This window comes from Narcine bancroftii, chromosome 5 (assembly GCF_036971445.1).
Source record: "Narcine bancroftii isolate sNarBan1 chromosome 5, sNarBan1.hap1, whole genome shotgun sequence".
NCBI classification, from domain to species: Eukaryota; Metazoa; Chordata; class Chondrichthyes; order Torpediniformes; family Narcinidae; genus Narcine; species Narcine bancroftii.
In genome coordinates, this window is record NC_091473.1 from 98394816 (window position 1) to 98417792 (window position 22977).

The window sequence follows — 22977 nt, forward strand, 5'->3', positions numbered from 1 at the left end:
GCTTCCTTCTGGTAACCTCAGCCTGCTTCCCAATTTGTCCTTCAAGTACGTTTTCAGTTGGTGGTTTGCAAACATTGCACCGTGAGTTATACCATATTTGCACTTCATTTGTTCAAAAGATAATAATTTATTTCCCGAAAAAAAATTTCTATTCTTTGGATCCATTTTCTCTCCCATTCTCTAAAGCAGGGGTGTCAAACTCAAATTCACAGAGGGCCAAAATTAAAACCTTGGACTAAGTCGTGGGCCAAACTAAATATTTATTGAAAATTTTCAACAACATCTGCATGTTTTCTCTTCTTTCAACAAATGTAATGTTAAACTTTTTCTTAATAAAATAAATGTTTAATAATAGTTTTGGTTAAACACTTTCCAGAAGAAGCATTAACAAATGAGAAATAAAATATTCAATAAATAATATTTCTCTATAGCCTTTAAGCTCCTTTTAAATGTATTTTTTCCACAAGCCAACAAGTCAAAAAAATAACAACTTGCTTCAATGAAAATCCAATCTTTCAACTTTGAACAGTCCAAAGTTAACCAAAGAAAATATTAATCCAAGCTTAGCTTGCTACACTGTGATTTACTCTGATGCACCTGGGTCTAAATCAGATACTTGGCATCTCTTCTTAGATGCAAGTAAGTTCATCAAACTCTGGGGTCAGAGTTTACCTCCCACCTATCTTGAAAGGTCCTGTTTTCTGTCTTTGGTTTGGCCATTTTTCGTAAGGGGTTTATTACATGTGAGTTGGGCGACAGGTCGCAGATGCTAATGAAAGTAAAGAGAGGAGGTGGGGGCGATTAGCGGGCTGACGGGCCGGCACCAACGCATTTGCAAAGCATTCTGGGATTTGTAGTATTAGCTGTGCATGCGCTATACTGGCACGGCGGCCAGCGGGCCAGTTTTAATACATATTTGATATGATCTTGCAGGCCAAATATAATTATATCACGGGCCAAATTTGGCCCGCGGGCCTGAGTTTGACATGTGTGCTCTAAAGGAAAGGTTATCTATTGTGAAGGGGATTAGTTGATTTTGCGTCAATGTTAATTTTGGTAGTTGATCATTTGTTTTTTTTCCTTTCTACATGAATCTTCTTCCAAATTTTGAGCAGATGGTGCAGTACTGGTGAATTCCCATGTTGCACCAGCTTTTCATCCCACTTATAGAGTGTATGTTCAGGTACCTTCTCCCCTATTTTATCTAGCTCTTATCTGGTCCAATCTGGTTTTCCCTTGCTTGATAAAAATCTGATAGGTATCTTAATTATGCTGCTCTATAATAATTCTTAAAGTTTGGTAGCTGTAAGCCACCTTGTTTGTACCATTCTGTTAATTTATCTAGCACTATCCTTGGTTTTCCCCCCTTTCCATAAGAATTTCCTTATTATTTTCTTTCTTTAGCTCCTTGAAGAATTTCTCTATTAGGTGAATTGGTAATAATTGGAATAGGTATTGTATCCTTGGGAAGATATTCATTTTAATGCAATTTACCCTTCCTCTCAGTGTTAGTGGTAAATCTTTCCATTGTTCTAAGTCGTCTTGTAATTTCTTCATTAATGGCTGATAATTTAATTTGTATAGATGGCCTAGATTATTATCGAATTGAATACCTAGGTGTTGGATTGCTTGTGTTTGCCATCTAAATGGTGATTCTTTCTTAAACTTTGTGAAATCCGCATTATTCATTGGCATCATTTCACTTTTATTTGCGTTGATCTTGTACCCCGATACTTCTCCATATTCCTTCAATTTCTTATTAATTCTTTTATTGATATTTCTGGTTCTGTTAAGTATACTATGACGTCATATTCCTTCTCTTTTATTTTTATCCCTCTTATTTTATTTTCTGTTCTTATACTTCTGCCAATGGTTCTATAGCTGACGCAAACAGTGAGGGATATAGTGGACATCCCTGCCTAGTTGACCTGCTTAATTTAAATTGGTTTGATATATATCCATTTACTGTCACCTTTGCCAATGGTCCCTTATATAATGCTTTAATCCAATTAATATATTTCTCTGGTCAGTTGAACCTCTGTAGTACTTTGAATAAATAATTCCATTCTACTCTGTCAAAGGCTTTCTCTGCGTCTAAGTCAACCGCCACTGTTGGCATCTTGTTTCCTTGTACTGCATGGATTAAGTTAATGAACTTACAGATATTGTCCGTTGTTCGTCTTTTCTTAATAAATCCAGTTTGATCTAGTTTTACTATTTTTGGTACACAGTCAACCAATCTGTTTGCTAATAGTTTAGCTATTATCTTATAATCTGTGTTGAATAGAGATATTGGTCTATAGGATGGTGGTGTGAGTGGACCTTTCCCCGTCTTTGGTATTACTGTAATTATTGCTGTTTTGCATGAATCTGGCATGTTTTGTGTTTCTTCCATCTGGTTCATTACTTCCAGGAGAGGAGGAATTAATAAGTCTTTAAATGTTTTATAGAATTCTATTGGGAGTCCGTCCTCTCCCGGCGTTTTATTGTTTGGTCAATTTTTTTAATATATCCTGTATTTCCTCTATTTCAAATGATTTTATTAAATTCTTGCGGTAAACATTTACCTTGCAATTTCGGTAGTTCAATTTTAACGAGAAACTCATCTATTTTGTCTTCTTTCCCTTCGTTCTCAATTCAGTATAATTGCTCATAGAATTCCTTGAAGTTTTCATTGATCTCCGTTGGGTTATATGTAATTTGTTTGTCCTTTTTCCTTGATGCCAATAACGTTCTTTTAGTTTGTTCTGTCTTAAGCAGCCAAGCTAGTATTTTGTGCATTTTTTCTCCTTGCTCATAATACTTCTGTTTTGTCCTCATTATATTCTTCTCCACCTTGTATGAAATAATGTTTCATATTTTGTTTTTTTTGTCCGCCAATTCTCTTCTTTTTGTTTTATCTTCCTTTGTTGCTAATTCTTTTTCTGTACTTGCTATTTCCCTTTCCAGCTGTTCTATTTCCTGATTGTAGTCCTTCTTCATCTTAGTTACATAACTTATTATCTGCCCTCTGATGAACGCTTTCATTGCATCCCATAGTACAAATTTATCTTTCACTGATTCCGTATTTACTTCAAAGTACATTTTAATTTGGTTCTCAATGAATTCTCTAAAATCCTGTCTTTTAAGTAGCATGGAGTTTAATCTCCATCTATACATTCTTGGTGGGATGTCCTCCAGCTTTATTGCTAATAACAGTGGTGAGTGATCCGATAACAATCTAGCTTTATTTTCCGTTTTCCTAACTCTCCCTTGGATGAGGGCTCACAACAGGAACAGGTCTATCCTTGAGTATGTTTTGTGTCTACCTGAATAATATGAGTATTCCTTCTCCTTTGGGTGTTGTCTCCTCCATATATCCAAAAGTTGCATTTCCTTCATCAATTTAACCATAAATTTGGTTACTTTGTTCTTTCTGCTAGTCTTTTTTCCAGTTTTATCCATCTTTGAGTCCAAATTAAGGTTAAAGTCCCCTCCTATCAGTATATTCCCCTGCATATCTGCAATCTTCACAAAGATACCTTGCATAAATTTTTGATCCTCTTCATGAGGTGCATATACATTGAGCAAATTCCAAAATTCTGAATATATCTGACACTCTATCATTACATACCTCCCTGCTTATTATTTCCTCTATTTTGATTGGTACATTTTTATTGATTAATATAGCTACTCCTCTGACTTTTGAATTATATGATGCTGCCGTTACGAGCCCTACCCAGTCTCTCCTTAATTTCTTGTGTTCCACTTCAGTTAGATGCGTTTCCTGCACAAATGCTATATCAATTTTTTCTTTCTTCAGTAAATTTAACAGCCTTTTCCTTTTGATTTGGTTATGTATTCTGTTAATATTTATAGTCATATAGTTCAAAATGGCCATTTCATACTTTGTTTACCTCTCATTTCCGATTCCTCATCACCACATTTCCTCCTTATCCATTTCTGTTTTCTTGTTTTGAACACACTGTATGACAACACTTCTAAAATTCCCTTAACCCCAATTTACTAGAATGGATCTTGGTTTTTGTTGTGGCTGTGGTTTTGGGGCTAATGTTCTGTGTGCCCTTTCTATTTCCATTCCTTCCTGTATTTCTGGCATTCCGAAGACCCTGGTGTCATGATAATGAATATGTATGAGATGTACCGGAAGTCACGTGGTATGAGAGAGAGAGATAAGAGCACAAGCAAGAGAACAAAGGAAACGGGAAAATAAAGCCACTGAGAAGTTTACCTGATAAAACTTGTGTTTAATGTTTTATTAACTTCACATTTCGGGCCACAAATGTGACATTGGCGACGAGGATGAAAGAAGCTTGAAGAAAATTAAAGACTAAACAAGATTACAGAGGATTACAGGCAACTTCAAAGTGATAAGAATTTTCTCTTTGACTCAGTACTTTTGGGGCTGGAATATTTCCTCATGGCTGGTGCAGACAGTGACTTTCTAACACATAATGGAATTGCTCATTTTAACCCAACGGGTGATGCAAGCACTGTAAGTGTGAAGTGGAAGGCATGGCTGGAAGAATTTGAATCCTACACCGACAGTCGTGGCCTATTTCTAGATACCGGCACGATTGAACAAAAAGCGCAGAGGAGGGCGTTACTTCTTTTCACCGCAGGACCTGCTGTTCGGGAAACATTTAAGACACTTTTGAATACTGGAAGAAAGGATGAGTACCGGAAAGCGGTAGATGCATTAAATGCACACTATGTAGTGACACCGAATGCTACATTTCAACGCCATTTGTTTCGGAGAACGAGACAAGAAGATGGACAGACAATTGCTCAGTACGTGACGAGACTACGCCAGCTAGCTGTTGGATGCAATTACATGCCAGCTGATTTGGACAACCAATCATTGGATCAAGTTGTACAGCACTGCAGATCAGATAAACTCAGAAGACGTCTACTGGAAAGAGGGAGTGAGTTGGAACTCACCAATGCTTTAACCATTGCTGCTGCATTAGAGGCTGTTGAAGGGCAATTTCATACCATGACCCTGAAAGACAACTCAAGCCAGCAAATTAAGAGGCTATCACATCGCCATAACCAGCCAAGATATACGTCGATACAGGACGTGGAGTGTTATCGATGTGGAAACCGAGGTCACTTTGGAAAAGACCCATATTGCCCGGCCAAAGGCAAAGTTTGCAGAAAGTGTGGAGGTAAGGACCATTTTGCAAAGAAGTGCAAAAGGAAGTCCAATGCAGACCAGAAGAGGAAGAGTACAACTTCCAAAGACAAAGCCTGGGGGAAAGGAAAGTATCCTGGAAAGAAAGATACCATTCGCCAGATAGACGGTAACGATGATGATACCCAGCAGGAACAGAGTTGTTACCAATTTACGTTGAATGATGTACATCATGAGAAGGTCCCAGTGATCATTGGTGGAGTGACAGTGCAGGCATTGTAGACTCAGGCAGTGACAGTAATGTGATTGATCGACATTTATGGGAGAAGTTGAAAAGGAAAAAGATCATCTGTACCTCAAAGAAGTGTTCCAAGAAACTGTATCCATACACAGCAACCAAGCCATTGCAGACCATTGGATGTTTTACTGCAACTGTTAAAGCTGGAGATAAGTACACCGAAGCAGAGTTTATGGTCATAGAAGAGAAGGGAGAACCATTGCTGAGTAGAAGCACAGCGCAAGACCTGGCAATACTTCATATTGGAGCTTGTGTCAATTCAATTCAGTCATACGAGGATATGAAGCAAGAATTCCCCGCAGTCTTCCAAGGAGTAGGAAAGCTGAAAGGTCGACAATTGAAGCTAGCGGTAGATGAAACGGTCAAACCCAAGGCACAACCAATGCGCAGAACTCCGTTTGGACTTCGTGGGAAAGTCGAAGCCAAAATTAAAGAATTGATCGAACAAGACATTATTGAACCGGTGGAACATTCGACACAATGGGTCAGTCCCGTAGTGATTGTGCCCAAACCAAAGGGTGACATAAGACTATGTGTTGACATGAGAATGGCCAATGAAGCTATAATTAGAGAACGACACCCTATACCAATGGTGGAGGAAATACTTCAAGAACTAATTACCAGCAAGGTATTCTCAAAAATTGATCTGAAATGGAGCTATCATCAATTAGAGCTGGATCCAGGTTCCCGAGATGTAACAACATTTGTGACTCACTGTGGATTGTATCGTTACAAGAGACTATCATTTGGAATTAATGCAGCTTCGGAGATCTACCAGTATGAAATCCATCGAGTGATTCAATGCATTCCTGGAGTTGCCAACATTTCTGACGACATCATAGTCCATGCACCAACGAAGGAAGAGCATGACAAACGGTTGAGGCGTGTACTATCTAGACTACAGGAGGCAGGCCTTACCGTGAATGGAAACAAGTGCCAGTTCGGTGTGTCAGAAATGGACTTCATGGGATACAGACTTACACGGGAAGGACTAAACCCTGCAGAGGCCAAGGTGAAAGCTATTGAAGAGGCACGTGCACCTCAGAACGCAACAGAGGTAAGGAGTTTCCTGGGATTGGTCAATTTTTGTGCAAAGTTCATTCCTAATTTCGCTACAGTGGCAGAACCACTAAGTAAACTAACCAGGAAAGGTGTACCATTTCATTTTGGATCTGAGCAGAAGAAAGCGTTCACAGCGCTGAAGCAAAGCCTGACAGATGCAAACACTCTTGGATATTACGATCCGGCGGCATCAACCAAAGTCATAGCGGATGCCAGCCCGGTTGGTTTAGGAGCCGTGTTGGTCCAGATGCATGATGGAGGACCAAGAATCATTGCCTATGCCAGCAGATCATTATCAGATGTGGAAAGAAGATACTCTCAGACAGAGAAAGAAGCACTCGGACTTGTATGGGCCTGTGAGAGGTTCCATGCATATTTATACGGCATTGAATTTGAACTCATCACAGATCATAAGCCATTAGAGGTGATCTATGCACCTAGATCCAAACCATGTGCCAGAATAGAGAGATGGGTACTCAGACTACAACCCTACAAATATAAAGTAATCCACATTGCAGGGAAAGCAAACACTGCAGATCCGCTGTCCAGATTGGTGAAGGATGGAGGTCCACAATCCAAGTCAGAATTGGGAACAGAAACAGAGAGCTTTGTACGCTTCGTAGCTATTCAGTCGACACCGAAAGCTGTGACTACAAAGGAAGTCGAGAGAGAATCCGAACGTGATCCAGAACTCAGGGAAGTAAGAGAATGCATACAGAGTGGACAATGGGACAAGTGTACTCACAAGGCTTACATTCCCATTAGAGATGAACTTTGTTGCATCGGACATTGTGTATTGAGAGGTTGCAGATTGGTAATACCGCAAAGATTGAGACCGAAGATCGTATCCTTAGCGCATGACGGACACCTAGGTATTGTTGGTACCAAGCAAAACCTCAGGACCAAGGTATGGTGGCCAGGTTGTGATAAAGACGCAGAGAAATTCGTTAAAACTTGTCACGGATGTCAAATCACAAGTAGGAGTAATCCGCCAGAACCGATCCGGAGTACGTAACTCCCGACAGGACCATGGATTGACGTAGCTGTTGATTTTCTTGGACCTTTACTGACGGGTGAATCAATTATGTTAGTGATAGATTACTACAGCAGATACTATGAGTACGTGGTGTTGAAGTCCACAACCACTGAAAAAACAATACAAGTGTTAGCAGAGATATTCGCAAGATATGGATTACCTGTTACATTATACTCTGACAATGGTCCACAATTCATTTCAGAGACATTTGCTGAATACATGAGGACCACAGGTATCCACCATCATAAAGTAACTCCGAAATGGCCACAAGGCAACGGAGAAGTAGAGAGACAAAATCAGTCCATTGAAAAACGATTGAGGATTGCACACGCAGAAGGACAAAATTGGCGAGAAGCATTGCTATCTTATGTGGCTGTCTATCGAGCAACGCCTCATGCAACCACTGGAAAAAGTCCTGCAGAAGCATTTTTTGGGAAAAAAATCTGCACAAAAATGCCAGAAATAAAGGAAATCCGAGACGACCAGGAGATGAGGGACCACGAGGCTGAAAAGAAAGGTGCAGCAAAGCTGTACACAGATTCGAAACCTGGAGCCAAGTACTCAGACATCATGCCAGGAGATAATGTTCTAGTGAGGCATGAAACTGGTGGTAGCTAGACACACCTTATTACCAACAACCCTATACTGTCGTATCCAGAAATGGCAGTATGGTGACAGTCAAGTCTCCGACTGGAGTCCTGTATAAGAGAAATGTATCAAGTGTAAAAAGGTACCAGTCCAGAGATACATCGAGCGAAAAGGTTGAAAGGCCAATACGAGATGCTGAAACTGAGAGACCTGATGATGTTCCAGAGGCAGTTACCAGCACTCCTGATGAAGTGACTAGAGCGCCAGAAACACCCGAAGCCGTGGTGAGCAGTATTTCCGACGCTGAGAGTGAACAACCGAGAAGCGACGACAATATCGCAGGCAGGCCGAAACTAAACTGGAAAGTGCCCAAACGATACGAAGACTTTGTGCCATAGTTTTAATAAGAACTTTGGGACAGTATTTAATCTTATATCATAAAGTGCATGTATGAATGCTGTCGGAAGTAAATTTTATGTAGTTGAGTTATAGTATTACCATTAGTTACGATGTTTGTATGTTTCCGAGGGATATTGGTAAGTGAAGGTAAAGTTTATTTCTGATTAAAGGAGGGATGTCATGATAATGAATATGTATGAGATGTACCGGAAGTCACGTGGTATGAGAGAGAGATAAGAGCACAAGCAAGAGAACAAAGGAAACGGGAAAATAAAGCCACTGAGAAGTTTACCTGATAAAACTTGTGTTTAATGTTTTATTAACTTCACATTTCGGGCCACAAATGTGACACCTGGGGATCCATTCTTTTATAAATTCTTTCAAATCTTTGCCTTCTTAATCTTCCTTAAGACCCACTATCTTTATATTGTTTCTCCTATTATAGTTTTCCATTATATCCATCTTCTGAGCTAACAACTGTGTTTCTTTAACTTTTTTATCAGTTTCTTCCAATTTTCTTTTTAAGTCGTCCACTTCCATTTCTACGGCTGTTTCTTGTTCTTCCACCTTGTCTACTCTTTTCCCTATTTCTGTCATGACCAGCTCTAATCTACTCACCTTTTTTTCTGTTATTTTTAATTCTTCTTTTTATTTCATTAAATTCTCATGTCTGCCATTCTTTTCCTACCTCCACATACACTTGAAAATGTTTTAAATCTATGTACAGTCCAATCCCTTTATCTTCTATTTCTCTGTGCAGAGCTTGATGTCCTCCTTCCTCCTCTTCCACGTTTGCTCCAGGGTTTGTGTCTTCTTCTTCTCTTCCTTGTATCTTTGTCTCCCCTGACTTTCTTGTTGGGCTGTTTGTTTCAGTTTGTTGCATTTTTTTTTAATGGTGTCTTGATGTTGGTTCTCTTCTTCTGGGCTGGTTATCTGTTGTGTCTCTGATTTCCTTTTTTTTTTTAAAATTCTCATCCCTCCCGTTCCTGTTATTTTCTGTATCTTCCTGCTGGGATCCCTGGTGTTGGTCTTTCTCAGCTGTTCAAGCTGTGGAGTTCCACTCCACAGCTGGTCCCCCCTCCTGTTGGTGTTGTCTTTGTCGTGGGCGGTTGCGCACCTCTGTTTGGCTCTGTGAACCATCTTTGTAGTCCTGCGTTCAGTGGGTCGCGACCCTGCAGAGATTCCAATAACCCCAGGGAGTGGGCTCCTCTTTCCACGGCGTGTCCTTGCTTCTTCGTACTGGTAAGGCCTTCACCTTTATCTTCCGCTGTCTTTCCTTCTTTTCTTCCCTTTGTTTTTGGCTTTTCTTTCTTTGGTGCCATTTCCTCCACACCTTTATTTTCCATTTGTTGTGGTTTGTGTGTCTGGGGCTTTGCTTTTTCTTTACTTTTTTCCTTCTTTTCTGTAGAGGGCTGGTATTCTCCTACCGGCTACTACTCCATCACGTGACTCCTCTAAAAGTCAATGTTCTCTGAGGTAACACATGAACCTTTGGTGAAGATAGAATCAAATATTCAGCTAGTGGAACGTCTCATGAAGAGCTGGTTGATGCCTGTTTAGTAGGTCTTAGAGCTCTCTCTCTGCTTAGTGTCTTTATCTTTATTAGTATATTAGTAAGGCTTTACCTATTAACATGGGGTGGAGGACATTAATTATCTATAATGTTATTGTTCATCTTTCGGGCGGCTCCATGGAGATGCAGTGACAGTTAAATGTTTTCAAAGAATGTGACTGAAAATAAAGTAAAATTCTTTAAGATTAAGAAATTTATTTTCATGCAAGTTAAATTTATTCATTGTAAGTGCAGGATAGTATTTTTGTCTTTTAAACTGTTTATTCTTAATGTTGGTGTATTAGTTAGGCACTGCAAGAGCAAAGTCTCAAGCAACTGGAAAATTTACATATACCAGATACCAGGGGTTTTACTGTAGTTAGATTGGGAGTTTTGGGAGCACAAGGTTGTGTGTGGCAGTGTGGAAATACAGCTGATTCAATGAAAATGAGAATGCAAGGAAGAGGAGGTAGTTTGAGTGTTCCAGGAAGATTGGCATGAGCATGAGAAGCATGCTGCACCACAGGTGTAGAAACAGGTCATGGAGCTGTGACAATGCAGAGGTGGCCCGACAGCTGGCCATGAATTTCACTCCCAAACTAAATATACTTCTTTTTTTTTTTAAAAACTTTATTTATTCGTTCAAAAAACAAATAATATGACATATACAACAATTAACCATAAACATGAACTTTTTTATCCATATATAGAAAAAAAGAAAAAAGAAAAAAGAAAAAAAAACCCTCCCCCTTCAGCCAACTCTCCTAAGGAGAGCCATAAGGAAAGATAAAAGAAAAAATATTAAAGAAAAATTAAATAAACATATTAAGATCTAATCAATGTAAATTGAAATGTAAATATTCTGAATATAACAACCACTTATAATAAAAAAAATATAATTATCACACAAAACATACATAATTTTTTCCATTATTAAACAATATTTCATCTCATTATGTCATATATTAATATCAATCATATTTGTATCTTTCCACGTACTAGCAATACATTTTTTTGCTAGTGACAAAGCTAAATATACAAAAGCAAGCTGAAACTTATCTAATCCCAAGCCTTTCAGAGGTTGCAAACTACCCAATAAAAATACTGTTGGATCTAAAACTATTTTAATCTTATACAAATATTCTACAAATGATTGAATTTTCTTCCAAAAAGATTGTATACATGACTAAACAGCATGAAAAAATTTCCAACCGTATCACCACATCTAAAACACAAATCTGATTCATGAAAACCATACTTTTTAAAAATTTTCAGGTGTTAAGTATAATTGATGTAAAAAATTGTAGTTAATTATTGGATAACGTGCATTTATCAATCTAGTTACACTATCATAACAGATATCTAACCAATCATCTTCGGAAAAAATAAAACCAGTATCCGCTTCCCATTTACTTTTAGATTTATCCCAACCCTTTTTATCCATACCATCCTGTAATATTTGATACATAGATGAAATATAACCCTTCTCTGGTACCTTCATAAGAAAAGTCTCAAATTTAGTCATTTCAGGTAAAATCATATCTCTACCAAACATATATTTTACCAAAGATCAAATTTAATAATAAAGAAACAAAGAGTTCTTATCAATACCAAAACCTTCCCTCATCTGAATAAAAGATAAAAATTTACCCTCTTTAAAATAATCTCCCAAATTTTTCACACATTTAAATCTCCAATGCAATAAACTTTGATTATGTATTGAAAAAGAAATAAGTTGATTATTATACAATGGAGTCAAAGCCAATAATTTACCCCTAGAGCCTGTCATTTTATTTTTCTTTATCCATAACTTCATTAAATGTTTTAATATAGGCACATTATATTGTTGTAACACATTTATATTCCATCTAAACAAAAATTGATGTATTTCAAATTCAGAAATATTTGCCATCTCAATTTTGGCCCAACTAAGAGGCCGTACCAAATCCATCAATGAACTAATAAGTTGGGCTGCTTCATAATAATTTTGAAAATGTGGTAAACGTAATCCCCCTAACTCATATTTCCAAGTTAATTTATTCAAAACTACTCTCGAAAATTTATCCCTCCATAAAAACTCCCTAACCATTTTATTCAAGTCTCAAAAAAAAAATTATCAAGTAAATACAGAATAGATTGAAACAAATATTGCATACGTAGAAAGATATTCATCTTAATTGTATTTATCCTACCCATTAAATTAATAGGTAAATCTTTCCATTTGATCAAATCAGTTTTATTTTTTTTAATTAACGGAACATAATTTAATTTATATAAAGATTAAAAATTAACATTCAAAATTATACCCAAATATTTAATTTGATCAGTCCATTTCAAATTAATAATATTCTTATAAACTGAATAATCTCCTTCACTTACTGGTAATATTTCACTTTTTTCCCCAATTAACTTTATATCCAGAAAGACATCCATATTGTATTAAACATTCCTTCAAGTGTAAAAGTGACTTAACTGGGTTTGTTAAATACAGCAGTACATCATCAGCAAATAAATTAATTTTATACTCCTTGTCTAAAACTTTCATACCTTGTATCTGTGTATTTTGTCTTATCAACTGTGCTAAAGGTTCAATCACTAACGCAAACAAAGCTGGTGATAAAGGACAATCTTGACGAGTTGATCGAGTTAACTTAAAGGATTCCAAAATCAAACCATTCGTCAATACTCTAGCTACTGGTTTACTATATAGAGCCCTAATCCAACCAATAAAAAAAGAACCAAACTTAAATTTCTCCAAAACTTTAAACAAAAAATTCCATTCAACTCTATCAAATGTTTTTTCTGCATCTAGAGATATCACCATCGGATGATCTGAAGATTGTCAAAATCTATTAATCAAACTAATCACGTGCAAAATGTCATCCGAAGCGTATTTATTCTTTATAAAACCTGTTTGATCCATATGAATCAACTTAGGTAAAAATTTAGCCAATCTATTCGCTAATATTTTAGCAATTATTTTATAATCTACATTTAACAACAAAATTGGTCTATATGAAGATATTTTCAAAGGATCTCTATCTTTTTTGGAATTACTGTAATTAAAGCACTAGAACAAGACTCAGGTAATTCATAATGTTCTCCAACTTGATGTAATACATCCCCAAACACTGTAGATAAATCATTATAAATTTTTTAATAAAATTCAACCGAAAATCCATCATCACCAGGTGATTTACCATTCGGCATTTCCAGCATAGCCATTTTAATTTCAGAATCAGTAAATGGTTCTTCTAACTCCTGTATATCTGCATCCTCTAATGTCGGTAAATTCAACTGTGATAAAAAAAATCAATCGATCCAGTTTCTTGTTTTCCTTTAGAGATATATATAAAACTTTTTATAAAATGAATAAAATACATCATTAATCTCACGAGGTATATAAGTAATAAGAGAATTCCATTAATAGTCCTCGAAATCTGTTCTTTCTTTAATTGCCATGCCAGTACATTATGTGCTTTCTCTCCCCATTCATAATACCATTGTTTAGTCCTATTAATCACACAAATTGATAAGATTGCAAAGTATTATATTCCAATTTCAACCTAGATAATTCTATTTTCTGATCTCCTGTAGCATCTTTCTGAAATTCCTTTTCTAACTCATCAATCTGTTTCTCTAATTCAAAACTCTGATTTAATCGATTCTTTTTTAATTTTAGAAGTATAACTAATTATTTGTCCTCTCAAATAGGCTTTCATAGCATCCCATAATACAAACTTACTTTAAACAGAATTAGAATTTTCTTTAAAAAAAATTAAATTGTTTTTTCAAAAATCAATAAATTCCATATTTTTAAACAACATTGTATTAAACCTCCGATGATAGGCCATTTGAATTTTCTCAGAAGTTGCGTATGTAAAATATAACAAAGAATGATCTGAAATCACCCTACTTTTATATTTCACTTGTTGTATTTTCCCTTGTAAGTGTGCCGATACTAAAAAGAAATCAATCCTTGAAAACGATTCATGTCTAGATGAATAAAAGGAGAAGTCTTTCTGTCGGATTAAGACATCTCCAAATATCTACTAAATTAAGATCTTTCATCAACGCTTGAACCTGAACTTCCATATTGGATTTCTTAACTTTCTTCGGAGATTTATCTAATAAAGGTTCCAAAACACAATTAAAATCACCACCAACTAAAATATTATCATTAGCCTGACCCAAACATAAAAATGCATCTGAAATAAATATTTCATCATCTGCATTTGGGGCATAAATATTAAGTAAAGTCCAAAATTCACTAAAAATCTTACAATTCAATTTAAGAATACATCCTGCCTTTTCCTCCATTGATTGTAATTCAAAAGATAAATTTTTATGTATCAAAATTGCTACACCTTTAGCCCTAGAATTAAATGAAGAAGAATATACATGCCCAACCCAGTCCCTCTTTAATTTCATTCTTTCATTCACATTCAAATGTTTCTTGTAAAAAAGCAATATCAATTTTCATTTTCTTAATATACGCCAAGACTCGCTTACGCTTAATCGGACTGTTTAATCCTCGAACATTAAAAGTAGCAAACCTCAACTTTGTCATACTTACTATTATTACTAAATACCAATAATATCTTTATATAAAAACTCAAATCCAATAGGAAAAAAAATCACAAATTAAAAATTAACTAAAATGAAAATTAAAAAAAATAAAGAAAAAAGAGAAAATCACCCCCCCAAAAAAAACCTACCAAAAGGTAGTAATCCCCTAAGCAAAAATTGGGTGTGGTCACCCACCAGTGGCTGATGACTAGTAAAGAACTTACTGCTTCTCCCTCTCAGATGATGCATGATGTTCCCATCCTCCGGTGCCCTGCTCCAATCCTTTGCTTCCTCATGTCTGCAGCTCCTCATGGCTGGTGCCAGTTAATAGGCGCCACCATTTTTGGCACAGACCCGTGATCATGGGATTTCAATTAAGCCCATCTGGAGCAGACAGGAGCTGACTGAGTGGCTGGACTCTATGGGAGCTCTGCATCTCTGCTCCCTCGCTCTCCACTCCATCCCCCTCCCCACCCCCCCCGAGTTCCTACCAGCGACAGCGCTGCTGCTACAGCGGATCTGGCAGTGCCATTCTATGGATTATCAAGGATGAGGTTATGGAGTTCCTGGAGGTGCATGACAAGATATGCCAAAGGCAGCATAGTTTCCTTCAGGTTAAATATTGCCTGAAACACCTACCCTGTACTGCAAACATGAGGCTGCTTAACAAGATGAGAGCCCATGGAATTATAGGAAAGATACTCACATGGGTGGAGCATTGGGTGATCAGCAGGAAACAGAACAGGAATAAAGGGATCTTATTCTTATTGGCTACTGGTTACCAATGATGTTCTGCATGGGGTGGTATTGGGATCCCTTTTTTAAAAAAAACATTGTATGTAAATAATTTGGATTGCAGAATAAATGACTGTGGCCAAGTTTGCAGATGATACAAAGATAGGTGGACGGGGTGGGAGTGGTGAGATAATGGAGAGGGTTCAGAGAGACTTAGATAAAGAGAATGGGTAAAGAACTGGCAAATTAAATATAATGTTGGAAAGTGTATGGTCATGTACTTAGATACAAGGAATAAAAGTGCAGACAATTATTTTGGATGGGGAGAAAATTCAAAATATGGAGGGGGAAATGAACTTGGGAGTCCTCATGCAGAATACCCTAAAGGTCAACTTCAGTTTGAGTCGGTGGTGAAGGTGAATGTAATAGGAATCAAGAGCAGAAATGTGATGTTGAGGCTTTATAAGGCACTCATGAGGTCTCATTTGGAGTATGCAGTATTGTTTTGGGCTCCTTATTTAAGAGAGGATGCGCTGACCTTAGAGAGAGTTCAGAGAAGATTCACAAGAATGATCCCTGGAATGAAAGGATTAGCATATGAAGAACATTGGACAGCTCTTAGACTGCAGTGAAACACAAAAGTCTGCAGATGCTGTGATTGTAGTGAAAACACAGAAATGCTGGAGGAACTCAGCAGGTCTCTAGTGTCCATAGAAGTCAAAGATACATTACTGTTGCTTTTGGTCTAAGCCCTTCTTCAAGGAATGTAAAAAATAGGCCTGAAATGTCAGTAATATATTTTTACCTCCTGTGGATGCTGCAAGACCTGGTGAGTTCCTCCAGCATTCTGTACACCTTGCAGTTCAGAAGAATGAGAGGCGACCTCATAGAGGCATTTTGAATGTTGAAATGCCTGAACAGAGTGGATGTGACAAAGTTATTTCTTATGGTAGAGGACTCTTGAACAAGAGGGCTAGAACTTCAGGATTGAGGGCAGAGATGTGGTGGTTTCTTCAGCCAGAGTGGTGATCCTCTGGAATGTTACCATAGGCCAAGTTGTTGGGTATAGTTAAGGCAGATATTAGAATAGACAGGGTGAAAGGTTATAGGGAGAAGGTAGGGGAGTGAGGCTGAGTCAGGGAATGGATCAGCTCATGATGGAAAGCCAGAGCAGGCTTGATGGGCCAAATGGCCTTATTCTACTCCAATATCTTATAGTCAAGGCCTTATTTAAGATGCTCATTAAAACCAGTCTAATGATTAAACTAATTTCCTCATTGCCGCAGTGATGCCAGCTCTGAGCAATCTCATTATTTACCTTGACCCAGTCTCTCTTGCTTGCTCATAAACTCCACATGATTTTCCTACCACACTGGGCAGAATTTATAGTCATCAACTAACCTACCAGTTTTGTGATGCGGGAAGTAACTGAAGCACCTAGGAGAAATCTATGCAGTCAATCTTATGACACCACACAGCTCCACAGGAGGGTCTGGGCTGCTGGGGCTCCAACACTGTCCTAGACCTCATCTTAATATCCTGGTACTGGCCTGGCATTCCAGAAAGCAATTTAGTACATTCAAGGCTCCATATTGAGGAGGAAAATATTTTTCATGGGTGGACTAGAAAATGTATGATGTGGAAATGTACAATCTAATCCACCTTAACCAACAGTTTACTATCGAGGATCAGAGCAGAAATGATTTGAAAATCTGATTTTTTTCATTTGTAAAAGAAGGTGGGGTCTTATCTGATATGGAAGGGAGGAAAAATGGTGGGACTGCTGCAAAGACAGTGCTGCTGCTGGTGGGGACCCACAGAGAAAGGGCAGAGGAGACAGTGCTCCCACAAGGTCCAACCACCCAGTCCAACTTCTGTCAGCTCCATACTGGCTTTGAACAGCTCGTTAAAGAAGCTGACCCAGGACCGCAGGGTCTGTGCCCAAGATGGAGGCACCTATGACTAGCAGCAGCTATGAGGGGTTGCAGTCTCCAGTGAAGCAGAGAATGGGCACAGGGCACCAGAAAATGAGAACACCCCCAACCCCATCTGAGAAAGAGAAGCTGAGGAGATGACCTATGAGTCAGTGACCACACATATGCTAATCACTCAAGGCGAGGAACCCATCCAGGCTGTGGGTTGTTGGAGACTGCAGACAAGGGATTCGCACCAGGCTGTAGATTGGCTCGAAACTGGCTGAAGGGGTAAAAGATCTGACATGTGAGAGGGTGCTAAAGGCGCTGAACAATTTGTAATGGTGGAGGTTCTGATCTGGAGTTTGGGTTGTCCATGGTTCGGACTGGATTCTATCTGGCTGTGGAATAGCTGGAGGCAAATCCACGGACAGTCAATGACCCGGAGTGGGGGACTCTCTTATACTTCTTTTCCTCTGTAATTTCTGCTGATTTTGAATATGTTTGCCTTACAGTAGACAAAAGCAATTTCATGTAATGTGACACTGTGTTTACATTACATGACAATAAATTGAATCTTGAAGGTTGTCACAGGAAGTCTCATATCATGATGGTTTGCAGCAACAGTCTCTTGTCCTGTGGGTCAAGTAGCTTTTGTTAAGATGGGGGCTGATGTTTCGAAGCAATGATTTTCTACCTCAAACACTAACAATTCCTCTTCTCCACCCCCCTCTCTCAAGATGTTGCTGTGTTCCTCCGACACAGTTGTTTTTGTTCTGGATTCCTGCATCTGCAGTCTCTTGTTCTGCAGCCCAGTAATAACAAGCTGGCCTCCAAAATCTCGGAATTGAATAATCACCTCATCTCTTTATCTAATGCTAGTTCCACCTTTCTGTGTATTTTGTTTCTTCCAACCCATTAATAATAGCCACACTTTCAAAACTTTTGCTATTGGTAAGTATCCCCATGGACCTTTCTACCTCTCCAAGAGATTTCTTGGAACATGCTTCAGTCAACGGTTCTGAAGGCTCATTGTACAGCTAGATGTCATGCTTGGTACAACTTCCTTTGATGAACGTCATGATGAATTATTACTTTCAAAAAAAAAAATCAAGGCTAGGATACAAGCTATACCAGACAAGTTGTTTCATTGTTAAACATTAGAGTCTTGAATCATTGCAAAGGACACTTCTGTCATTCACTTCTATGCTGCTTCTTGAATTTTATTAAGATAACCATGACACAGAAAGGAAGATGAGGCTATGAAAATAGACATGACAGAGGCTCAGGGTGGCAGAAGAAATACATGGCTGTTGAGTTGAGAAGGGAGTCGAAGGAAATGAGCAGTGAGGAGTAAGGGAGAACCTGTAAAATCAAGCAGAGATGACGGAGTATTTTTATTTCAATTACTCAAATGAAAAACAGTGTTACAGTGCTCCCTACCTTGCACTATAAAGAGGGAATCCTGGCAAGAAAATTGCCAGACAAGAAGCTGAGTTAGCCAAGAATAAAAAAAATTAAATTGATATGTACTGTTTTGCCTGAGACACGTGAATTATTTAATCTGTCAATTTAATTAATTCTCTCACAGGTTTCAATAATTATACTAGCAAATATGCATATTGAAATCAATGTTATCAACAATTCTTGTAATGCTTAAAAATGAGATTATTTTACTCAACACGAGGTGAAGTGGATTTGCTTTTTTTTGCATAAATGAAAGAGTAAGTACAGTCCATAAATTAATGTCTGCAACATTTTTTTTCCTGGATACTCTTAAAATATGGTTGATTCCTGATAACAAAGACCTCATTCTCAGCTGTTAACTAACTTCTGATTAAATTATATTTTACTTGGATAAACTTCCTGGTACAATCAATTTTCATGAAGGATAGCAACTCGTACAGTAAATCAACTATTAAAGCAACCTCATGAAAATATTCTTGGTATTAAGATAGTTTCTCTTTTGACTGGATAAACAGGATTCTTTCATTTAATGACATTTTATTGACATCAATTTGAAATTAAATGACTTAACAGAATTTGATGCAGAGCATCTCAAAGCACATCACAAAGATATCATTAAACAAAAATTGAAATGCAAAAACAAGGTAGCATACTGAAGGAAGAGTGTATGCAAATTATTCTGTTGAATGAATGGACGATGCCCAACTGAATTATTTGGGGTTTGTATGGAAAGAAGTGTGAAGGGTGGCTGGAAGTGTTTGATTATTGAAGGGATTTTTGTGCAGAAAGACGAGATGGTGATGTTAGAAGATCAAAGACAACATGGACAGTAAGTAGTAAAGGCACACAGATGAGCTTGAATATGGTTTGGAGTGTTACAGGAACAGCAAATGGAGGGTGAATTTAGCAAAAATGGAAGGTGAGGTAAAGTGTGAAATCATTTCTGGGTATGATAGAACAAGCTGGAATGCAGTGTATAGCCCCTTTCACACTTGCACCCCAGTAAATCAGTGTCCCAGGATAGGAATGGGGGGGGGGGGGGGGGTTGCCTTTCACATTAGATCACTCCTATCTGGGATACTGAATGCTTTCACATTTGCAAGGGTTTATCCCTGGCATGTGGTTTGCTCTACCTTTTATAAGAAGTGCCTGCAATGCAATTGCCCAGTTCACACTTAGGCACTTTCAGATGGCCAAAATCCCTAATGGGAAAGCTGCATATTCTGCCAATATGCGGCTGTCGGGAGGCCACTTTAAAGTGCAGGAAGCGCCTCTGAAGTGAACTTTGTAACCCTCCTCTGGGAGAGATAATTGCTGGAGCACTGAGGTCTCCACCCACCCACCCCCCCCCCCCACGCCTGATAGGAGAGCGGCTGCTAAGGGAATGACAGTCAGCTGGCGAGCACCTGACAGCTCCCTTCCCAGCTGCCCCTGCATCCCGGCCAGTGCAGGGCTTGGGCTGTCAGCACGGGGGGTATCACCACACTGATACCGCTGCCCCACTCTCTTCCAACAGCCCGACATGAGTCCCATACTGTGGGGCGAACGGCATGGGATGTCCCCGCGCTGATAGCACATGCCGGCTGTCCAAGCTCTGACAGCCGGCCATCCCAAACCTGAAAGCCCGAAGAGACAGGAGGCAGAGAGGAACATCAGGTGCAGCTGTCCCTTCAGGTGGCCAGCACTGCGTTTTTAGCGCTGCCAGCTGAACAGGAATCCACTTCCGCCTCTGCAGGCACAGTCTTGGTGGAGAATCCGCCTGAAGAAGCCGACTTGCCTGATCTCAATGTTGGCGTCTGCAGACGCCAGGATTGTGCCAGGGGGGCCCCAGAGGCCGGGCCAGGGGGGCCCCAGAGGCCGGGCCAGGGGGGCCCCAGAGGCCGGGCCAGGGGGGCCCCAGAGGCCGGGCCAGGGGGGCCCCAGAGGCCGGGCCAGGGGGGCCCCAGAGGCCGGGCCAGGGGGGCCCCAGAGGCCGGGCCAGGGGGGCCCCAGAGGCCAGGCCAGGGGGGCCCCAGAGGCCGGGCCAGGGGGGCCCCAGAGGCCGGGCCAGGGGGGCCCCAGAGGCCGGGCCAGGGGGGCCCCAGAGGCCGGGCCAGGGGGGCCCCAGAGGCCGGGCCAGGGGGGCCCCAGAGGCCGGGCCAGGGGGGCCCCAGAGGCCGGGCCAGGGGGGCCCCAGAGGCCGGGCCAGGGGGGCCCCAGAGGCCGGGCCAGGGGGGCCCCAGAGGCCGGGCCAGGGGGGCCCCAGAGGCCGGGCCAGGGGGGCCCCAGAGGCCGGGCCAGGGGGGCCCCAGAGGCCGGGCCAGGGGGGCCCCAGAGGCCGGGCCAGGGGGGCCCCAGAGGCCGGACCAGGGGGGCCCCAGAGGCCGGGCCAGGGGGGCCCCAGAGGCCGGGCAGGCCGGGCCAGGGGGGCCCCAGAGGCCGGGCCAGGGGGGCCCCCAGAGGCCGGGCCAGGGGGGCCCCCAGAGGCCGGGCCAGGGGGGCCCCCAGAGGCCGGGCCAGGGGGGCCCCCAGAGGCCGGGCCAGGGGGGCCCCAGAGGCCGGGCCAGGGGGGCCCCAGAGGCCGGGCCAGGGGGGCCCCAGAGGCCGGGCCAGGGGGGCCCCCAGAAGCCGGGCCAGGGGGGCCCCAGAGGCCGGGCCAGGGGGGCCCCAGAGGCCGGGCCAGGGGGGCCCCAGAGGCCGGGCCAGGGGGGCCCCAGAGGCCGGGCCAGGGGGGCCCCAGAGGACGGGCCAGGGGGGCCCCAGAGGACGGGCCAGGGGGGCCCCAGAGGACGGGCCAGGGGGGCCCCAGAGGCCGGGCCAGGGGGGCCCCAGAGGCCGGGCCAGGGGGGCCCCAGAGGCCGGGCCAGGGGGGCCCCAGAGGCCGGGCCAGGGGGGCCCCAGAGGCCGGGCCAGGGGGCCCCAGAGGCCGGGCCAGGGGGCCCCAGAGGCCGGGCCAGGGGGGCCCAGAGGCCGGGCCAGGGGGGCCCAGAGGCCGGGCCAGGGGTCGAGACCGCCAATCCCTGGCGTGAGATGACATCATCTGATGCTGGCAGTGGGCACCCGGCCACTCACGTGAAAGGGGTTCATAACGCAAACGTTACATCTACTCACACCTAGCTCTCTCCTGGCATAAACAGGTAATTCAACCTGTTCCTCTTTAAGCATTTCAAACATTTTCCAATCAATTTTACTGCCAGTTCTACTTTGGCAACATGTTTCATATTAAAAGGGTGAAATCACCCCCTCTCAGCAATTGTGGGTTTTACATTCCAAGTAAGTAACTGCCTCATTAACTCTGTCCAATCGTTGCCAATAATTCCACTGTCGGATTTTGTTTGTTTGCGGAGGATAAACTTCAAAATCGTGCCACTATCAGGCAGAAAACTTTACCCAACCACATTTCACGGAATAAATGGCCCGTCGCCTCCCCAAATGAGAAGCCAAGGCTTCACGAGATGGACCAAACACCTTTCAGTGCTTTCACACAGAGACCGGGCAACAACCGCCCGAATCCCGAGGGAACTGTTTGGAAGAAGCCGGGCTGGAAATCGGGCCACCTGCCAAGCAGGAAAAACTTTCCGCAGTGGGTCAGCGTGGGGTGGGGGTGGGGATGGAGGGGTTGGGGATGGGGGGGTTGGGGGGTGGGGATGGGGTAGTTGGGGGGTGGGGATGGAGGAGTGGGGATGGGGATGGGGGGCTGGGGACGGGGGGGAGGGGATGGGGATGGGGGGGTGGGGATGGGGGAGTGGGGGGGGGGGGGGTCCGGAGTCGGCGAGAGAGCAAAGTCATAGGAGAATGCAATAGAATTGTGACCTCACCATCCGGACTCCGCTCCGGGACACCCGGCCACTCGCGTCATCCGCGCTGTAGTTTCCAGGCACCTGGAGTTCGCATCGTCCCCGCTCCACCTCCCTCCTTCAGCCCGTCAATCAGATGCTTTCCACAAGACACGCCCTCCAGCTGCAAACCAGTCTTGTCGCATGCCACTTACTTCGGACTCCCCACTTCCCCACCCTCCCCCACCCTCCTTTTCCTGCGAGGTTTGAAAGCGTTCAATACTTTTAGCATGTTGGAAGGATGGCTGAGACGTAACTTTTATTTACATAGCGCATTCAATGTCATTGTGGAAGTCAACCCTGAGATTTTGCAGGCTGCAAACCACCGGCTCCAGGAGACTCCTCGACAGGTGGGAGAAAACAGAATAAACTGCAGAAGCTGGAAATCTCAAGTTCAACTTAAAAAAAA

General features: G+C 41.7%; 1 protein-coding gene across 9 annotated transcripts in view; it reads right to left on the bottom strand.

Moving 5' to 3' along the window:
• LOC138763770 (FYN-binding protein 2-like) overlaps positions 1-22651 on the bottom strand; it is a 148122-nt gene extending 125471 nt beyond the window's left edge. For all 9 annotated transcript variants that reach the window (XR_011357773.1, XR_011357774.1, XR_011357775.1 and 6 more), the window contains exon 1: positions 22551-22651. Coding sequence is in view for 6 of the 9 variants with exons in the window: in XM_069938487.1 (XP_069794588.1) it covers positions 22551-22553 (3 nt within the window). In the remaining 3 variants the exon portion in view is untranslated. The remainder of the gene's footprint in view (positions 1-22550) is intronic.
• Between the last annotated feature and the right edge of the window lie 326 nt (positions 22652-22977).